This window comes from Cyclospora cayetanensis, unplaced genomic scaffold (genome assembly GCF_002999335.1).
Source record: "Cyclospora cayetanensis isolate NF1_C8 unplaced genomic scaffold, CcayRef3 CcayRef3_contig_341, whole genome shotgun sequence".
In the NCBI taxonomy this organism is placed as follows: domain Eukaryota; phylum Apicomplexa; class Conoidasida; order Eucoccidiorida; family Eimeriidae; genus Cyclospora; species Cyclospora cayetanensis.
The window spans coordinates 1-14408 of NW_020312305.1; the positions used below are offsets into that span (position 1 = coordinate 1).

Here is a 14408-nt window from a genome sequence, read left to right on the forward strand (position 1 = left end):
ACTACACAACCCAATTCCCAATACTAGTAGGAGATGGGTTGTTGGGGTCTGCAAGGGTTAGTTGGGAACACCGGTGTCTCTGGTTTTCCTTCTAGCTCGCCTTGTACTGTAGGCTAGGGCTTGTTGACACAATGTCGGTATGTATTGGTCAATGTCTCGACTTGCCTTTTTCGTCTCAGCCAAGCGTACAGGCGGTGCCCTCACTTGCTTCTGAGGTCTGAAGTAGTCGAGCTTCTGTGGGAGTCCCACCGACCGACTCCTTGAACAACCGAGTGACTGGCCAGCCTTTTTCTACCTCGCAAGACACTTGGGGCAAATCCCAGGTTGACCGCTACTGGAGGAGCTTTTCAGCGTCCGACGACTGTAGTAATCCTTGCGAGCAGACACCTTCCTCTACATATATAGAGAGCCAGCAGCAAAGCGCTTTTCCCCAAAAAACCAGCCTCAGATAGCAATCGTTTCCTTTCATCTGGGGTGTAAACAAAGCAAGACAAATGTCGGATCTGCCAATGAACTCCTCAAGCAGCTCTCCATCCTTATGGCTGTCATACGATTCTACTCGGCATAAAGCCAGCAGCGCACCCATAAGCATTTTGTCGGCTGACGAATCACGCCTTTTCATTAGCTGTGGAGTTACTGAGTTTACGCCAGCGTGCATGCCGGCTTGTGCCGCCCCAACAGGCGTTGTAGCACCGTCACCTTTCATGGCCCGAGCTTTTGTAAAATCGCATGTTGTTTCTAGAGCAAATCGAATTATCGAATTAACAAATGACATCAAGACCAGTTGTAAGAAAGCTTGGTAGACCACTGCATCCAAATCCAGAGAATGAGGGGAGACATGGACCATGCTGTGCTACCAACTGTAAGGCTTTATCTAAGATCTGTTAAGGGAGGGACTTGTATCGACGCTCAGCATCTACTAAACATAAAGCTGTTATGTAGTGTGTTGTAATGAGGTAGCTTCTTCCCCTGACCGCGGCAGTCAGTGTCCAACAATTAAGGAACAGGACAGCTAGGGTGTACGGAACTACACCCTGTATTCACTTCGAGCCTTCACAGCTGGTTACGCATAGCGCCTAGCGTAGACGCATACAAATTGCGTCAGCCAATCTTACTCTGCAGTAAATAACATGGATGAGGAAACAAACTCCTAATTAAGTTTTACGGTTCTTTTGTGTATGCTACAAGTGAAGTAGACAGTGCTTGCATGTAGCTTTAGCCGTAGGACTTGGACCTTGGCTGTCCTTCCTACTCACAGGCCACAACCCTGTGGGGTGACGGCGAGAACGCAATCTTGTAAAGAAACGTTTTAGAGTGTATCTTGAAATTTTATGCTGGTTTAGGATATAGGGTTGCTACAGAGTGATCCCGGGAAGAGTGTTGCAGCATCCAAAGCTTTGGAGTAAGGCCCACACCCTAGCTGTTTGTAATATAGTTGCGCTAGATGTTCTTCGCAAAAGAGGGAACATCATAGTACAGACTGGTTGAATCTACCAGAGTGCACCATAGTCAAGCAAGATGCCCCTAGGGGAGCTTGGTCATGAAGGTTCTTCAGCATGTCTACCAACACCAGTTCCACCGCTACGCACTAGAAGAACGATAGTATTACTACACGACGCCTACTACGTGTATGCTTAGCAAGGATCAGATACGAATTAAAGCCGAAGGGTCTTGTAATAAGGGTAGCCAAAAGCTTTGGATGCATGAAAAAGAGTTGGCTATGGCCTCCTCAGACCGATTAGGGGGTCCATGCTGCAGGGCGCAAAGGCGGCTGAGACTGCTTAAACTTTAGGCCTTGAGGTTTAAGCCTTACTTTTTTACAACAACCGCTAAAAATATGCCCCTGTTCTTTAATATTTTGGCTGTCTGCGACTTTTGAGTAACCGCTGTGCTGCAGCTGCCGAAGAAAAGCAGCAGCTGCAACGGCAACAGCAAAAGAGCCCCGTGCTGCACTAGCAACGGCAGCAGCTTCAGCAACAAGGGCAGTCGGTGCTACAGTTAAAACGTCTCCTTATTATTTAGATGAGCACCCGGAAAAAGAAATTGTGGTGGCCTACAATTACGCCCAAGAGCAGCAGCAGCATCCCGGTTGTCGTTACAGCGGCGGCAGCAGAGGGCAAGGCGAGCACCACGAGGTCTCTGTTGTTGCTGTTAGCATTTGCAGCTGATCCATTACTAGCTCCCTCTCCGCTGCTGCTGTCTGCAACCTTGTTGTTTTCCAGTAGCAGGAGCAGTTGCAGCGCTGCTTGGAGCTCGGCGGTTCGGCTCGCAGGGGCAGCAGCCGTGTTGCATGCGTTATTGGCTCTAAGTATTCTGGTTCTGGCACGCTGGAGCTTGCCTCTTTCTCTGGTCTACGGCGACAGTTTTGCCGCTGCTGCTGCTACCACTGCAGCACAGCGGCGGCATTCCGATCCCAGCCGCAGTAGCTGATGCAACGAAAGCATGTGCTGTGCCCCTCCCCCCCTACGCCAGTCAGTCAGTGTCGAACATGCGGCCTAGGAGCGACAACGCCCCTCGCGGAGGGACCCTCCCCCCGCCTAGCAGCAGCAGCAGTAGCAGCAGCAGCAGCAGCAGTAACAGCAACAGCAACAACAACACCAGTGTTTCCTTGCTTTTCCCTCACAGCAGCAGTTTCTCCCCGTATTTGCGCATGGAACGGTGCAGCACAGGGGGGAGAAGCAGCTGCACACGAGGAGAAACGCAACAGCCGCAGCAGCAAATGGTAAATATTCATGTAGCCTTGCAGCGCAGGGGTCTTCGAGACTCTGATGTCGATGAATTTGTTCAATGGTTGACCCTTTGCATGCAGCAGCACAATCGGCCTGCTAGCAGCACGAGTGGCGGCAACAGCAACAACAGCAGCAACAACAGCAGCAACAACAGCAGTGGCAGCCGGCTGCCTGCTATTGTTGTCTTTTCCCTGGATCTGGCGGATAACAGTCTGAGCGGCTCGGGTGTTTCGACGCTGTTGTCTTTCCTAACGACGCACTGTCACTACATGCGCGTAAGCAAGTTGAAGCTGTATAAGAATGCAATCGGCAATGCGGGAGCCGCAGCTGTGGCTGGCTACATCAGCAAGACTGCGGCAGCTGGCTGTCTCCTCCTCGAAGAGCTGCATCTTTCACACTGCGACATCTCAAACAGCGGTGCAGTACTTGTGCTCGACGCCGTAGCTTCTGCTCAGGAGCAGGAGGGAGGTCAGCACGTGTATCCGCGAATGGATGCAAGACGAAAAGCCTATGTTCCTCTGTGGCTAAGGATGGAGTACAACACCATTACAGACCCGTTGAGTACGTTTCTTCTTCCGCCACTGCGTCTGCAGCGCCATTTGCAAAAACGTTTGCTACTAAATCCTTCCTGCTGTCGCTTGTGCAGCTAAAGGGTGGCGCAGACATATGTATGGAGCAGCTGCGCTTGAGGGGCATGTGCTGTTGGTGTGTTGGGTGTAGAACGTTGCACTTGCTTCTGCCACAATCCCTTGTTGTTGGTCGCATGTGCTGTTGGTGTGTTGGGTGTAGAACGTTGCACTTGCTTCTGCCACAATCCCTTGTTGTTGGTTGCATGTGCTGTTGGTGTGTTGTGTGTGTTTGTATGCGTTTGTATGTGTGTTGGGGGATGCGTTTGCCTCCAGATCTAGCCCGGCAGTGGAGCTCTACTGCGAAGCAAAAAAGAGGTGCAGCGGCTGCTATTTGTTTTGCTGATAAGATGCAGCAGCAGCAACATTGCACACCTGCGCGTTGCTGGAGAACGGCTGCGCATGCAGCCACCCCCGTGGTAAGCCCCCCTGTTGCTGCCTCGAAGCAGAGTGGCTGCCGTTCTGTGTCTTGCACTTGTTAAGCGCCTTTTCTCGCGGGCTGAAAGCAGGGGAGAGGTCGTCCTCTCGCGCAAAAAAGCAGAGACAGACTGCCTCTGATGGATGGTCGGCGGTTTACGTTGCGTTTGCAGCTTCACATGTATATGTTCGCTCACCAAGCTCTCACAGATAATCGACGTGGGGCCTCTATGCGTGCTTCAGCGGCTGGCAGCACATCCTCCGGAGCAGTACGTGGCTTGCTTCAAAGTCTAGTTAGAGTTTCTGTGAGATGCGTGTCTCGTCCTGTGTCTGAGCTGCTTCTGGTGCGAGCGAGCGAGCGAGGAAGCCAGAGGGAGAGAGGGATACGAGTGTGCAAGCGAGCGAAACCTCTGTCTTTTTCTGCCGTTTGTTGCAGCAGACGACCTCAGCTTCCCTGCCCTCCAAAGGCGGCGGGACTGCTGAAGATAATACTAATACGACTACCACCACCACCACCGCCGCTGGTGGTGGTGGTGGTGGTGGTGGTGGTGGTGGTGGTAGTGGTGGTGGCGAAGGCAGAGCCGCAACCGCAGCACCAGCAGCAGGAGGAGCAGCAGGAGGAGCAGCGGCGGTGAGCTTTAAATCCAAAGCAGCAGCAGCAGCAGCAGCAGCAGCAGCGACCTCCTCGCGTCGCTCTTCAGATGATCATAACGCAAAGCAGCAGCGAGGCAGCAGAGCGGCCAGCAGCAGCAGCAGCAGTAATAACAGCAACAGCAGTCGACAGCAGCAACAGCAGCAACAGCAGCAGCAGCAGCAGCAGCCAGCAGCGCAGGCTAACGCAACTGCTCGCAGAAGAGGATCAGCAGCCGTTTCTTCCGCTGAATCCGCTACAGTTACGTGTACTGCGGCAGCAGCTGCTGCTGCTTCTGGAGCGCGCATGCCAGCTCGAATGGTAGCAGCAGCAACCCCTGCTGCAGCAGCGGCTTCTGGAGCTGCTGCACCGACTTCAGGAGAAAAGCGCGTGGGAAGTGGTCGTATTTCTTATGCAGCAGCGGCGAGTGCACCTGCCGCTGCTGCCGCAAAAGCTGCAGCAGCAGCAACACCCCCCGCAGGGAAGCATGCAGCAGCAGCAGCACAAGCAGCAGCTCCGCAGACACTCAGTGAAAAGTCTGCTGCCACGAGTGCAGCACCAGCAGCAGCGCCTGTCGGAGCCAGTGAAACTGTTGGCAGCTCAGCAGCAGCCGCAGCTGCTGCTTCTTCCCGCCGCGTCTCTTGTAGCGATGCAAGGAGGTCTCCTGGAGGAGGAGGCGGTTCTTCTTCGGCAGTGTCTGTGTCGCTGGAGACTCCTGAGCTCTGTGTTTCCTCAGGAGCAGTGGCGACGGCAGCAGCCGCAGCTGCTGTCGTCGAGGATGCAGTTAATGCAGCTGCAACGGCTTTGTCAGGCCCAACAAGGACAGAAGCAACGTGTGCCGATTTGTTCAAGAGTTTGCCTCTCTACATCTTGCTGGATGCTTCAGCTGTCATCCAGATGAAGCATGGAAAGTGCGCTGGTCACCCCCAGGTCAGATGATGGAGGCTTGATTCCTGTCATGAGCTTGCTCTCTCTTTCGCTTTTTCTGCTTTGTATCGATCTTGCGTGCTTGAGGTTTTCCGCTGCTGATCCCGTGATGGCCTTTAGCCTCGTCGAGGAGGGGCAGGAGAGGAGAGGCAGGGGAGAACTGTCTGTTTTGCCTTTTCCTCGGTTTCTGTCTCTGGCGGCACACTCCCTTCAAACCTTTTCCCCCGCACAGAGCGAGTAAATTGCACTTCAATCGTCGCTTTCTTTTCCTCCTCCTTTTTCAATGGACTTAGCGTGTCAGTCTTCATCGGTCGGGAACCCTCCAGCTTCTTCCGCTTTACTTCCCGTAGCGGCAGGCAGGCAGAGCATTCTTCCAGCTGGTTGGCATGTATGCATATATGCATATATACATACATATATATATATATATGCCAACCAGCGTGTTTAGATGTGTGGTGTTGGCCTCCATGAATGGTAGTCATGCGCGACGTTTTTGCTGTTTTTCGCGTGTCGAACTGTGTCTGCGGTGTCTGTACGCTTGTGTTGGGACCCCCGCCTGCGTTGTGTTGGGTTGTACTTTTCTGCTGCTGTTTTTTTGCGTGCGAGCCTTATTTGTGCTATTTCTTTTTGCACATGTAGGGGCGCATCAACTGCTGCTGCGGCTGCATCTCCTTCTGCTGATATTATTGTGGATGCTGACTCTGGTGTGTTTGCAGCAGAGCGAAAGCACTTGCCCAGCAAGCCTCGCAGGTTTGCGACGTCTCTGCAGCGCAGGCCTGTTGGCTTGCAGGGGGCTCGTTCCTCCGCGTGCAGCAGTGGGAGGAGCACTTTCAAAGCACACGCTGTCAGATAGCGATATCTCGATTTTCCTGATTATCGACCATGTGGAACGGGAGGTAGCTCGCCTGCAGCAGCAGCAGCAGCAGCAGCAAGACGCGCTGCAAGACCTACAGGAGCTGGCGAGCGACTTCCAAATCATCGAGTATGTTGAGGCGGCTAAGAAGCAGTCCAAGCTTCCTCAGCAGAAGCACCAGCAAAAGCAGCAGCAGCAGCAATACTCGCTGCTGACACCCCAGGATGTATCTTTAGGCAAGGCCCTCCAGCTGAGCGTCGACACTCTGAAGACGCTAGACTTTGCCCTCCTTTGGAAGAGCCACTTGGAGGAGGTTTGCTTGGGCAGGATCCATGGCAATAGCAGCAATTGCACGAGCAGCAAGGAGGGAGACGCCAAGTCTGGGGAGGGGCTTGTCTTTATGCTCACGGCAGATCCTGCAGTAAAAGTTTTTCTGCAGCGCTGTGCAGCCCAGCGTCCATCTCACGGATTTGCATCCGCAGGAGGAGGAGGTGGAGCAGCAGCAGCAGCGCCTGCCATAGCTGCCGTGAGGAAGCCTGAGGTTCCCTGTCTCTTGCTGGAGGAATTCTGTTGCTGTCTGGGAGTAAGCTTCTCCGATGTGATGCAGCAGCAGCAGCAGCAACGTCCACCAGTCACGGCTGGAGAGCTGCGCGGGCTTATGCTCTCTGCGCTGCATCATCAGCAGGAGCAGCAGCAGCAGCAATTGGCAAGCGAGGCAGAAGGGGCCTCTCAGCCTGCGGCAGAGGGCATGATTTCTGCAGCCGCAACAACAGCGACGTCCGTAACGGCGGTAGAACAAAAAAGGATCACCAACGGAAATGCATACATCCCTTTCTTCTCGCCCCTTCTGGGAACGGGCTTTAACGATGCCGCATACGTTCGATCCAGCAACAACAGCAGCAGCAGCAGCTGCTGCAGTGGCAACAGCAACAGCAACAGCAACAACAACAGCAGCAGCAGCAGCTGCAGTGGCACCAGCAACAGCAACAGCAGCAGCAGCAGCAGCACTTGCTGCAACGCCGCGAGCCTCGCCAGTAGGAATGTTGTTACGGTCGAGGAAATTGAGCAGCTGCAGCTGCGGCAGCACCAACAGCAGCAACAACAGCAACAGCAACTGCAACAACAGCAACTGCAACAACAGCAAATGCAACAACAGCAGCAGCCTTTGCGTGTACCTCCTGGACTCAGCAGCCCCCCCCCCATTTCTAACGAAAGTGCCGCATCGGCTCTTATTTCTGCTGCAGGCTTGCCGGCTGCAGCTGCAACAGCAGCAGACTTTCTCTTTGACTCGTATTTGGGAGAAGGTTGTGCGTCCAGTGGCTTGCACGATGGAGGAGACGAAGACGCTGCAGTTGCTGTTGCTGCTTCCGATCGAGGTCGGCTCACTTTCAACAGCAGTGCAGCAGCGGCAGCAGCAGCAGCAGCAGCAGCAGACGCATTCGCCACCTCCGCGGCAGCAGCAGACGGGGAAGTTCCTGCAGAGGGGGCAACTCCCCTGGCTGGGCGCATTGCGGAGAATGCTGCTCCAGTAGGGCCTCCTTTGGAGCAGCAGCATCAGCAGCAGCAGCATCAGCAGCAGCATCAGCAGCAGCAGCAGCATCGCCCGTCGTCGGCGACAGGAGAGGCGCAGCTCAAGCAGCAACATCTACATAATATGCGCCAGATTGGTGATACAGGGGCCTCCGATGCGCATCCTAATTCGGACTGGGAAATCAAGTAAGATGTTGAGGGTGTCTTTTTAGGCGCTTGTGCGTGTCTCTTGAGGTTTTTCTCGCAGGAATTTGACTGCTAGCCGTCCAGCCAGCCCTCTTTGTCGCATTCGTGTTCGCTACTGCTGTGTCTTGCAGGGACGAACTCATCACGGCAATCGCGATCGTGCAGGAGCTGGCCACGCGCATTCGGCTTTCGGAACCTGCAGCTGCAGTAAACGGAAGCAGCTGCATCGGCGACGGCGTCGTTGCGGAGGATCTTTTGCGCAGAGCTCAGCAGTGCGTTTACCGATGGAGGCGTCTGCTGCTGAAACAGGAGCAGCAGCAACGGCAAGAAGAGCAGTTCTTGCACGCCCTCCAGCAGAGAGAGGTTGTGCACCCGTCCGCATGCGTCGGCAGCAGCGGGCTTCTCCCCCCCCTGCACGAACAGCAGCAGCAGCATCATCACCACCAGTGCTGGCCTTTGCATCTCGAGCGCGAGCATCAGCTGCACGGCGTCTGGCAGCCTCCGCCGTCTCAGCAGCAGCAGCAGCTTTCACAGCAGCTGCAGCAGCCGCAGCATCGCACGGAACCGATATGGGCAAGGCAGGCAGACGCGTGGAGACCTCCCCACCAGCTCCCGCTGCAGCAGCAGCAGCAGCAGCAGCAGCAGCAGCAAGGAACGGCAGTGCCCTCAGCAGCAGCGGTGTGGGGCCAGCAGCAGCCACCCGTATCCATCTCCCAAACGCACCAGGAGAACTGGAGCCCAGCAGTTCTCCTGTAGTTTTGTTGTTGCCGCTACATGTACAGTGCAAAGGGCGCTTTTCGGGGAGAGTGATTAGGGGCGAGATGGGGGGAGGGAGAAGTTGCGGCGGAACGGGTTTGCCCACCAGAGCGAGGGGGAAGACTGCCTTTAAGCGGTGCTTGGTATCGTGGCTTTCAGTAGAATTCCAGCATTTCTTGTGGCTGCAGTAGCGCCGTGCTGCTGCTGCTTCTGCTGCTCATCCTTTTGCACTTCTCGGCTCGGCTCGGCTTGGCTTGGCTCGAGGTGGCCTCCTGTTTCCTGCTTTTCCCCCACCACCACGCGCACTGCTCCCCCCTACCCTTGCCCGCCAAGCTCCTGTGCAGTTGAAATTACATGTCGCATGGGGGGATGCTCCTTGTTCTAGAGAGCCGTAGAGAAGAGTGCGTTAAATAGGCTTCCCTTTCCGCGTCGGCTCTTCCAGTAGGAAGCTGCCTGGTGTGGGAAAAGTCTCTAGGGGCTGTGGCTGCTGCTCTGAGACAGCAAGGCGCAACAGAAAATCCCATCTCCTGCAGCTGCCGCTCATGCACAGACGGCTGCGCAGCTCTAACACAAACATGCAAAGTCTCAGGTGCTGCTGCAGTGCGCAGACGACACATATGGTGTTTTCCTCGGCACAGCAGCAGCAACAGCAATGGCAGGAGCAGCAGTACGAGCATATACGGTTTGCAGGCGCAGCAGGCAGTGTTACTGCTGCCACAGATGCTTTCATGGAGTATGTGTGTGCTCCTGCATACCGCTAGAGGTGGCGTTCGCTTCTCTGTTGAGGAGGCCGCCATCGCGGAGCCGGTAGAGAGCATGGCAGTGCAAGGGCTGGTGGCTCTTGAATTAAAAGTGTATGTATATGTATAGGCATACACAGCTATACGTATATGCATGTGTATATATATGTATGTATGTATATATATATATATATACTGCTGAGTTGTCTAGTCTTGCAGCCGCCGTACTGTTGCTTCTTGAACTGCTGCAGTCGCAGTTCCCTTATTTGTTGGCGGCGCATGAATGCACATAGCCAGAGATATTTGCACGGAAAAGGTTGCTTCCATGTGCTTGCTGGATGAATCGGCACGTCTGACGCGCTGAATCTTGATTGCAAGTACATTATATATAGAGATCGACAATTGGGGTGTTTGTATGCGTGTGCCTCAATAGCACCAAGACACTCGCCCCTTCGCCCTTTTGACTGCCTTTGACTGAACTCTCTTCTTAGAGTCGCTCAGCAGCGAATCGGGTGAGAGAGTAGCAGAGACAGGCGAAGTCGGAGGTGGGTAGACGCCACCCCCACAGGGACATAAATGTAGTGGTGTGGAGGGCATAGGACGAGACCAGCCAGGAAGAGGCTGTGCAGCACAGAGGAGGCGCAGTTCTAGGGAGGGACCTCATAGAAGACTCTTACGAAAAATAGGATAGGGTAGAGCGCTAGAAGCACAGCAGCACAGCCACCAAAAGCCGGCTATAACACAGATTCCTCCCAAAGTGTGGCACGCCTTCCCCAAACTCCCAGCAATCTCACTCCTGCTTGATTCAGTGTAAACGTTAGTAGAAAACGCCATTGAGTGCTTTCCAAACGAGCTTCATTCTTTCCCTGTGCCCGCCCGCATCCCCGAGAGCCCCCGACGTGAGGGGCGAGAACGAGCTTAGGGGCGTTTAGCTGCACCTTCTAGCCACTCTGATCATACAGAGCTTGTTGGACGAAGCATCTGGCACATCCAGGAACGCCACATTTTGCCTTCGTGGGTTGAGCTAGGACTTCAAAATAATCACGACACACGAACGGAAAAACGAATAAAGAGGTTCCCTACTATTGCGGTTTCTGTGGCAACCAGTCTTCTTCAAGCGCAACTTTCCGCCTGCTCCATTAATCCACAGAAGGCGCAACAGCATTCCTTCCAAGGCTCAGATTTGAGGCCACGCAGCAGGGAGCAGGAAGGAACAAAAGGAAGATCCGGAAGGTGGTGGCAGGAGGCATACGCCGCAGCGTGGGGTCGAGATACGATAGTCATATCCCCACTGCAAAGACGTGCGGCTCGCCTCCTGTGCGCCTTCCCAACGCCCCAGCAATCCGCGCCTCAAACAAGGCCTAACACATCCACTTTCGGCACTGCCTAGACTGGAGTGTACGCGCTAAAGGACTCTCGAAGCGCCTAAATATATATACTTTTATTTATCTACGCAGCCGCTATGCAGCCTGGAGAGAAGCTCCAGACCCTACGTGCCACCTGCCGCCGCACAGGTGGCGAATAAATGCGGCCAGTCATGCGTCTTGTACCCCGGTTCGCTCACTTCAAAGCTCCACTCTTCTACATTTTTTCTGTATATGCCAAGTCGCTAGGTGGCAACCCCATCGTTTCGCCGCACTCCACAAGTATCTGCCTACCAAAAAACTGCCCACCTGTCACTGCTCGCCACATCTGTCTCGTGTCTTCTTCTCCCTCCCTACTGTGCAGCTAGCTGCACCCCCTCTCTGCCCACTTTTCCGTTTCCTTCTTTCTCACGCGCCTACGCCCCGATGCAAAGACCCGCTTGCACACCACTCTGGGGTTTATCCGTACTAGAAATGCGCAGTTCTCCCGTGTGCGCCGTGTTCCCCCCACAGCCAAGCCCTCCTGCTGTATGCGCGCGCAAGATGCCTGCAAATGTATATGCCTCAAGACTGCCTCCTAAACACTCAAAAGAGGGCGCAAGAGACCGCGCGAGCGCTCAGGAGAAACGAAGGCGTGTTTAAAGGCTTCTTCTATGCCACTAAGGCAGAAGCCGTTGAGCTCTGATACTTCCATGTGGCTGGCAGCTGCTTGGTGCGACGATAGTAGCGACCCAACCGGTGGATTTTCGACTCCACCAGAATCAGCCTGAACTTGGAATCACGATCTTTTCGGTTTTTCTCAAGATGCTTCCGAATGGCCACCGCCTTCTTGATAAGGAAGTACAGATCCTCCGGAATCTCGGGGGCAACGCCTGAGGCAACAAAAAAGGTGCAAGAAAAAATCATGCGCACGTCTGAGCGGCCCCTTGAGATTCGCCGCGCTTTTTGTGTACGCTGGCGCTAGACAAAAAAGCAATAAATTCAAAAAGAACACAACGCCCACCGCACCCACAGATGCACATCTACGTGCACACCGACACAAAGATTGACCAATAAATATATATATATTCAGATACACTCCCACGCATCGACGCCACGGCGCCCATGCTGAGAAATTCAAATCAGTCGCGCACGTTAAATGTGCCGTCCGCATAGTTGAGCCCGCGTCACATGCTGTTTCGAGAGGATGAAAAAAAGAAAGCGTGGCCAGACTCCAAGCAACAACACAGATCCAGAAAAATGACAGCTCCAGCAGATAGTCGCAAGAAAGTCTGCCAGAACAACCCAGACAATGCACCCGAGGGCGACGGCGGCGGTGGCACTTATAGAAAAAGTCGCGCCGCGCTAAATCTCGAGTTCCGATAAGGATGCGTCTTGCATGCGAGGTTGGGAGGCTGCACTAAAAGCAACTCAACCCCCCATCAGTTTGCATGCAGAAAGAGTTTTTTTAAGTTGCGCAACTCTAAAAAGCTCGCCTCATGACTACCCCCGGAAAGTCGTATGTAACAGAGGGGCCAGAGGGACGAACGCGGGGGAGACGATATGATGCAGATCTGCAAGTCAGGATTGCAACTATGCAACTCCTGTTTGCCCCTATCCCCTGACTCCCCGAAGGGTGCGCATACATACATACACGGATGCATGAACTGAGACAGCAGGAAGCATAGAGATTCATGACCAAGGAAAAGGCGGGATGGGCCTGGCTCTAACAAGCGGTCTATCTCTCGTTCGTCGGAAGTACCTTGGTTCTTGAGGATACGGAGGATCTTGCTGCCAGTCACACTCTTCACTTGAGGAATACCGAACTGGTCCCGCAGTGTCACGCCGATCTGCACAAAGAGGAGAGGTGCAGGGACGCATCCATGAGCAACATGAGCGCTGAGCAGCCGAGGCTTGAGCACTCTGGAACTACCACGGAGGCGCAGGATGCACAGATTCAGACCGACTAAAAACGCATGCGAAACAGGTGATGACACCTTTCTCTGACAAGGAACAAACGTCAAGCGCCTTGAAAGAGCCATGGGATGACCCAAGTGGCCTAGAAAGCAGGGAGCTCGAGACTTGAAATGTAGCGACGCGAGGGTGCTGCCAGCCAGACGAGAAAGCTGGAGGCTGCGAAAAGCGGCGCTTCCCCATTCATCCGGGGATCATATTCGAGCAGGAGATGTAGAAAGGCTATGACAAGGCCCCCCCTGACACTCCGAACTCGAGCGACAAAAGAAGCCGACCCCATTCCGCAAACACCCCACCCACCCCTTCTCCCGTCCATCTCCATGAATCTGAGATCTACACAGCAGCCTCTCCCCTACGGCGCCCTTCCCCAAACGCGGCGTTGGCAGGCCACTTGGGGCCTGCAGCCGTTCAGCCCAGCCATTGCAGAAAGCGGGGGTGCCACTGCGGTCGGCATCAGAAGACACCCGTCAAATCAATCAGCAGGAGCTGCCGTGTCTGCCCAGGAGTTGCAGGCAGGTGCAGCAGCCAGCCGGGGGCAGCTTCCGGGCACGGCCTCTGCTTGTGCTGCCGCCGCTCTGCTTGCTCGCGCATGTGAGTGTCGCAGCTTCGAAAGCTTCTGACCTGAGAAGGCGTTTGGCCCTTCTTCGCGAGCTTGAGAATGTGTTCCTCAACCTCCTGATGTTTCACCCTGAGCCAGCTGGGGGGCCTACGCCTGAAGGGCGGCGCCGGGGCGCTCATACCCTTGCCGTTACCGTACATGCGGCCCATCGTGGCTTTTTCTGATCTCCTTCAGCAGAAATTCGAAGGCCAAAGTCGGAAAAACCAGAAGGGGATCCGTTTTAGTCATGGGAAACGGCAACAACGAGTGCCACGCCCGTAGCCGCCAGGCGCACAGAGAAGGCCGCACGCCCCACATGGCCAGAGCAGGCCCCAACCTGAACTGGGGCTGCCTGCAGCAGCCGCATTGCCAAACAACAAATCCAATGTGCAAGATGCTCTCGCATACGGTCTACTGACGCTCTCTTATTAATTTCAACTCCGCATTTAGAAATGGCCCGTGGGGGAGCCGCGCGATCGAAGGCTTGCGCGCGGTATTCCTGCAAACACAAACACAGCCCCATGAAAAAATACTCATGCATACGCCGCACGCGCACACACAGCGAAGGTCTATGCCGTGAAGAATCCCCCCTATCCTGAATGGTACAGCAGCAAAGACTTGTGCTACCGAGACTGCCTCATCAGCCATGTGGCCGATACGCATCAGAGGCCGTCCCTGCCATGCCGAACAACCCACCTCGACGTGCCGTGTCTGTGGTTTTACGCACTGAGGGGTTTTTACTGTGTGTCACTCTACAACGCACACGAAGCTGCTCATTCGGCCTTGGGGCTGCCAAAATAACCGCCTGTGCGGGCTGAGCACCAACACTAACAACAAGCAGAGACTTCACCGGGCATAGCATGCTGCAGATAGCGGCGGGGTACAGCGAAACGCACTACGCGCACACACTTTCCGTCACACTCGTTATATTTGATGAAGCGCTAGCTCAAAATTTACGCACTGGTTTGTCTGGTCGCATATCTCTTTCGCTGCGGAGTCGTGTTTTGTAGTTACAGGACGCCGCAACGGTGTGTGACTGTGCGCTAGATGCCATGTGCAACTAGCTGCGAATGCTCGGAGTACTCAGGGGGTGCAGCT

At 54.6% G+C, this 14408-nt stretch overlaps 2 protein-coding genes across 2 annotated transcripts; one reads left to right on the forward strand and one right to left on the reverse strand.

The window, feature by feature from the left end:
• The first annotated feature begins 2488 nt into the window (after nucleotides 1–2488).
• Nucleotides 2489–8817, forward strand: LOC34623898 (polyglutamine-repeat protein pqn-41). Its single transcript, XM_026334023.1, has 12 exons — nucleotides 2489–3290; nucleotides 3632–3774; nucleotides 3946–4084; nucleotides 4423–4495; nucleotides 4550–4877; nucleotides 4926–5333; nucleotides 6047–6638; nucleotides 6675–6886; nucleotides 6995–7397; nucleotides 7443–7731; nucleotides 8031–8293; nucleotides 8714–8817. The coding sequence occupies exons 1-12, from the start codon at nucleotides 2489–2491 to the stop codon at nucleotides 8815–8817; spliced, it is 3756 nt and encodes a 1251-aa protein (XP_026189808.1).
• Nucleotides 8818–11410: 2593 nt separating this feature from the next.
• LOC34623899 (40S ribosomal protein S13-2) lies at nucleotides 11411–13480 on the reverse strand. The gene is made up of 3 exons (XM_026334024.1): nucleotides 13334–13480; nucleotides 12501–12588; nucleotides 11411–11631 (listed from the first exon to the last, which is right to left on the reverse strand). The coding sequence occupies exons 1-3, from the start codon at nucleotides 13478–13480 to the stop codon at nucleotides 11411–11413; spliced, it is 456 nt and encodes a 151-aa protein (XP_026189809.1).
• Nucleotides 13481–14408: the final 928 nt, after the last annotated feature.

What these genes read in the sequence shown, in the direction of transcription:
- LOC34623898 (XM_026334023.1), top strand. Translation starts at nt 2,489, where the DNA reads ATGCGGCCTAGGAGCGACAACGCCCCTCGCGGAGGGACCCTCCCCCCG. An exon ending in AGTGCGCTGGTCACCCCCAG is followed by an intron (nt 5,334 to 6,046) that starts GTCAGATGATGG and finishes GTGTGTTTGCAG; the next exon opens with CAGAGCGAAAGCACTTGCCC. An exon ending in AGGAGCAGCAGCAGCAGCAA is followed by an intron (nt 6,887 to 6,994) that starts TTGGCAAGCGAG and finishes AAAAGGATCACC; the next exon opens with AACGGAAATGCATACATCCC.
- LOC34623899 (XM_026334024.1), bottom strand. Translation starts at nt 13,480, where the DNA reads ATGGGCCGCATGTACGGTAACGGCAAGGGTATGAGCGCCCCGGCGCCG. An exon ending in AGGGCCAAACGCCTTCTCAG is followed by an intron (nt 12,589 to 13,333) that starts GTCAGAAGCTTT and finishes CTCTTTGTGCAG; the next exon opens with ATCGGCGTGACACTGCGGGA. An exon ending in CCGTATCCTCAAGAACCAAG is followed by an intron (nt 11,632 to 12,500) that starts GTACTTCCGACG and finishes TTGTTGCCTCAG; the next exon opens with GCGTTGCCCCCGAGATTCCG.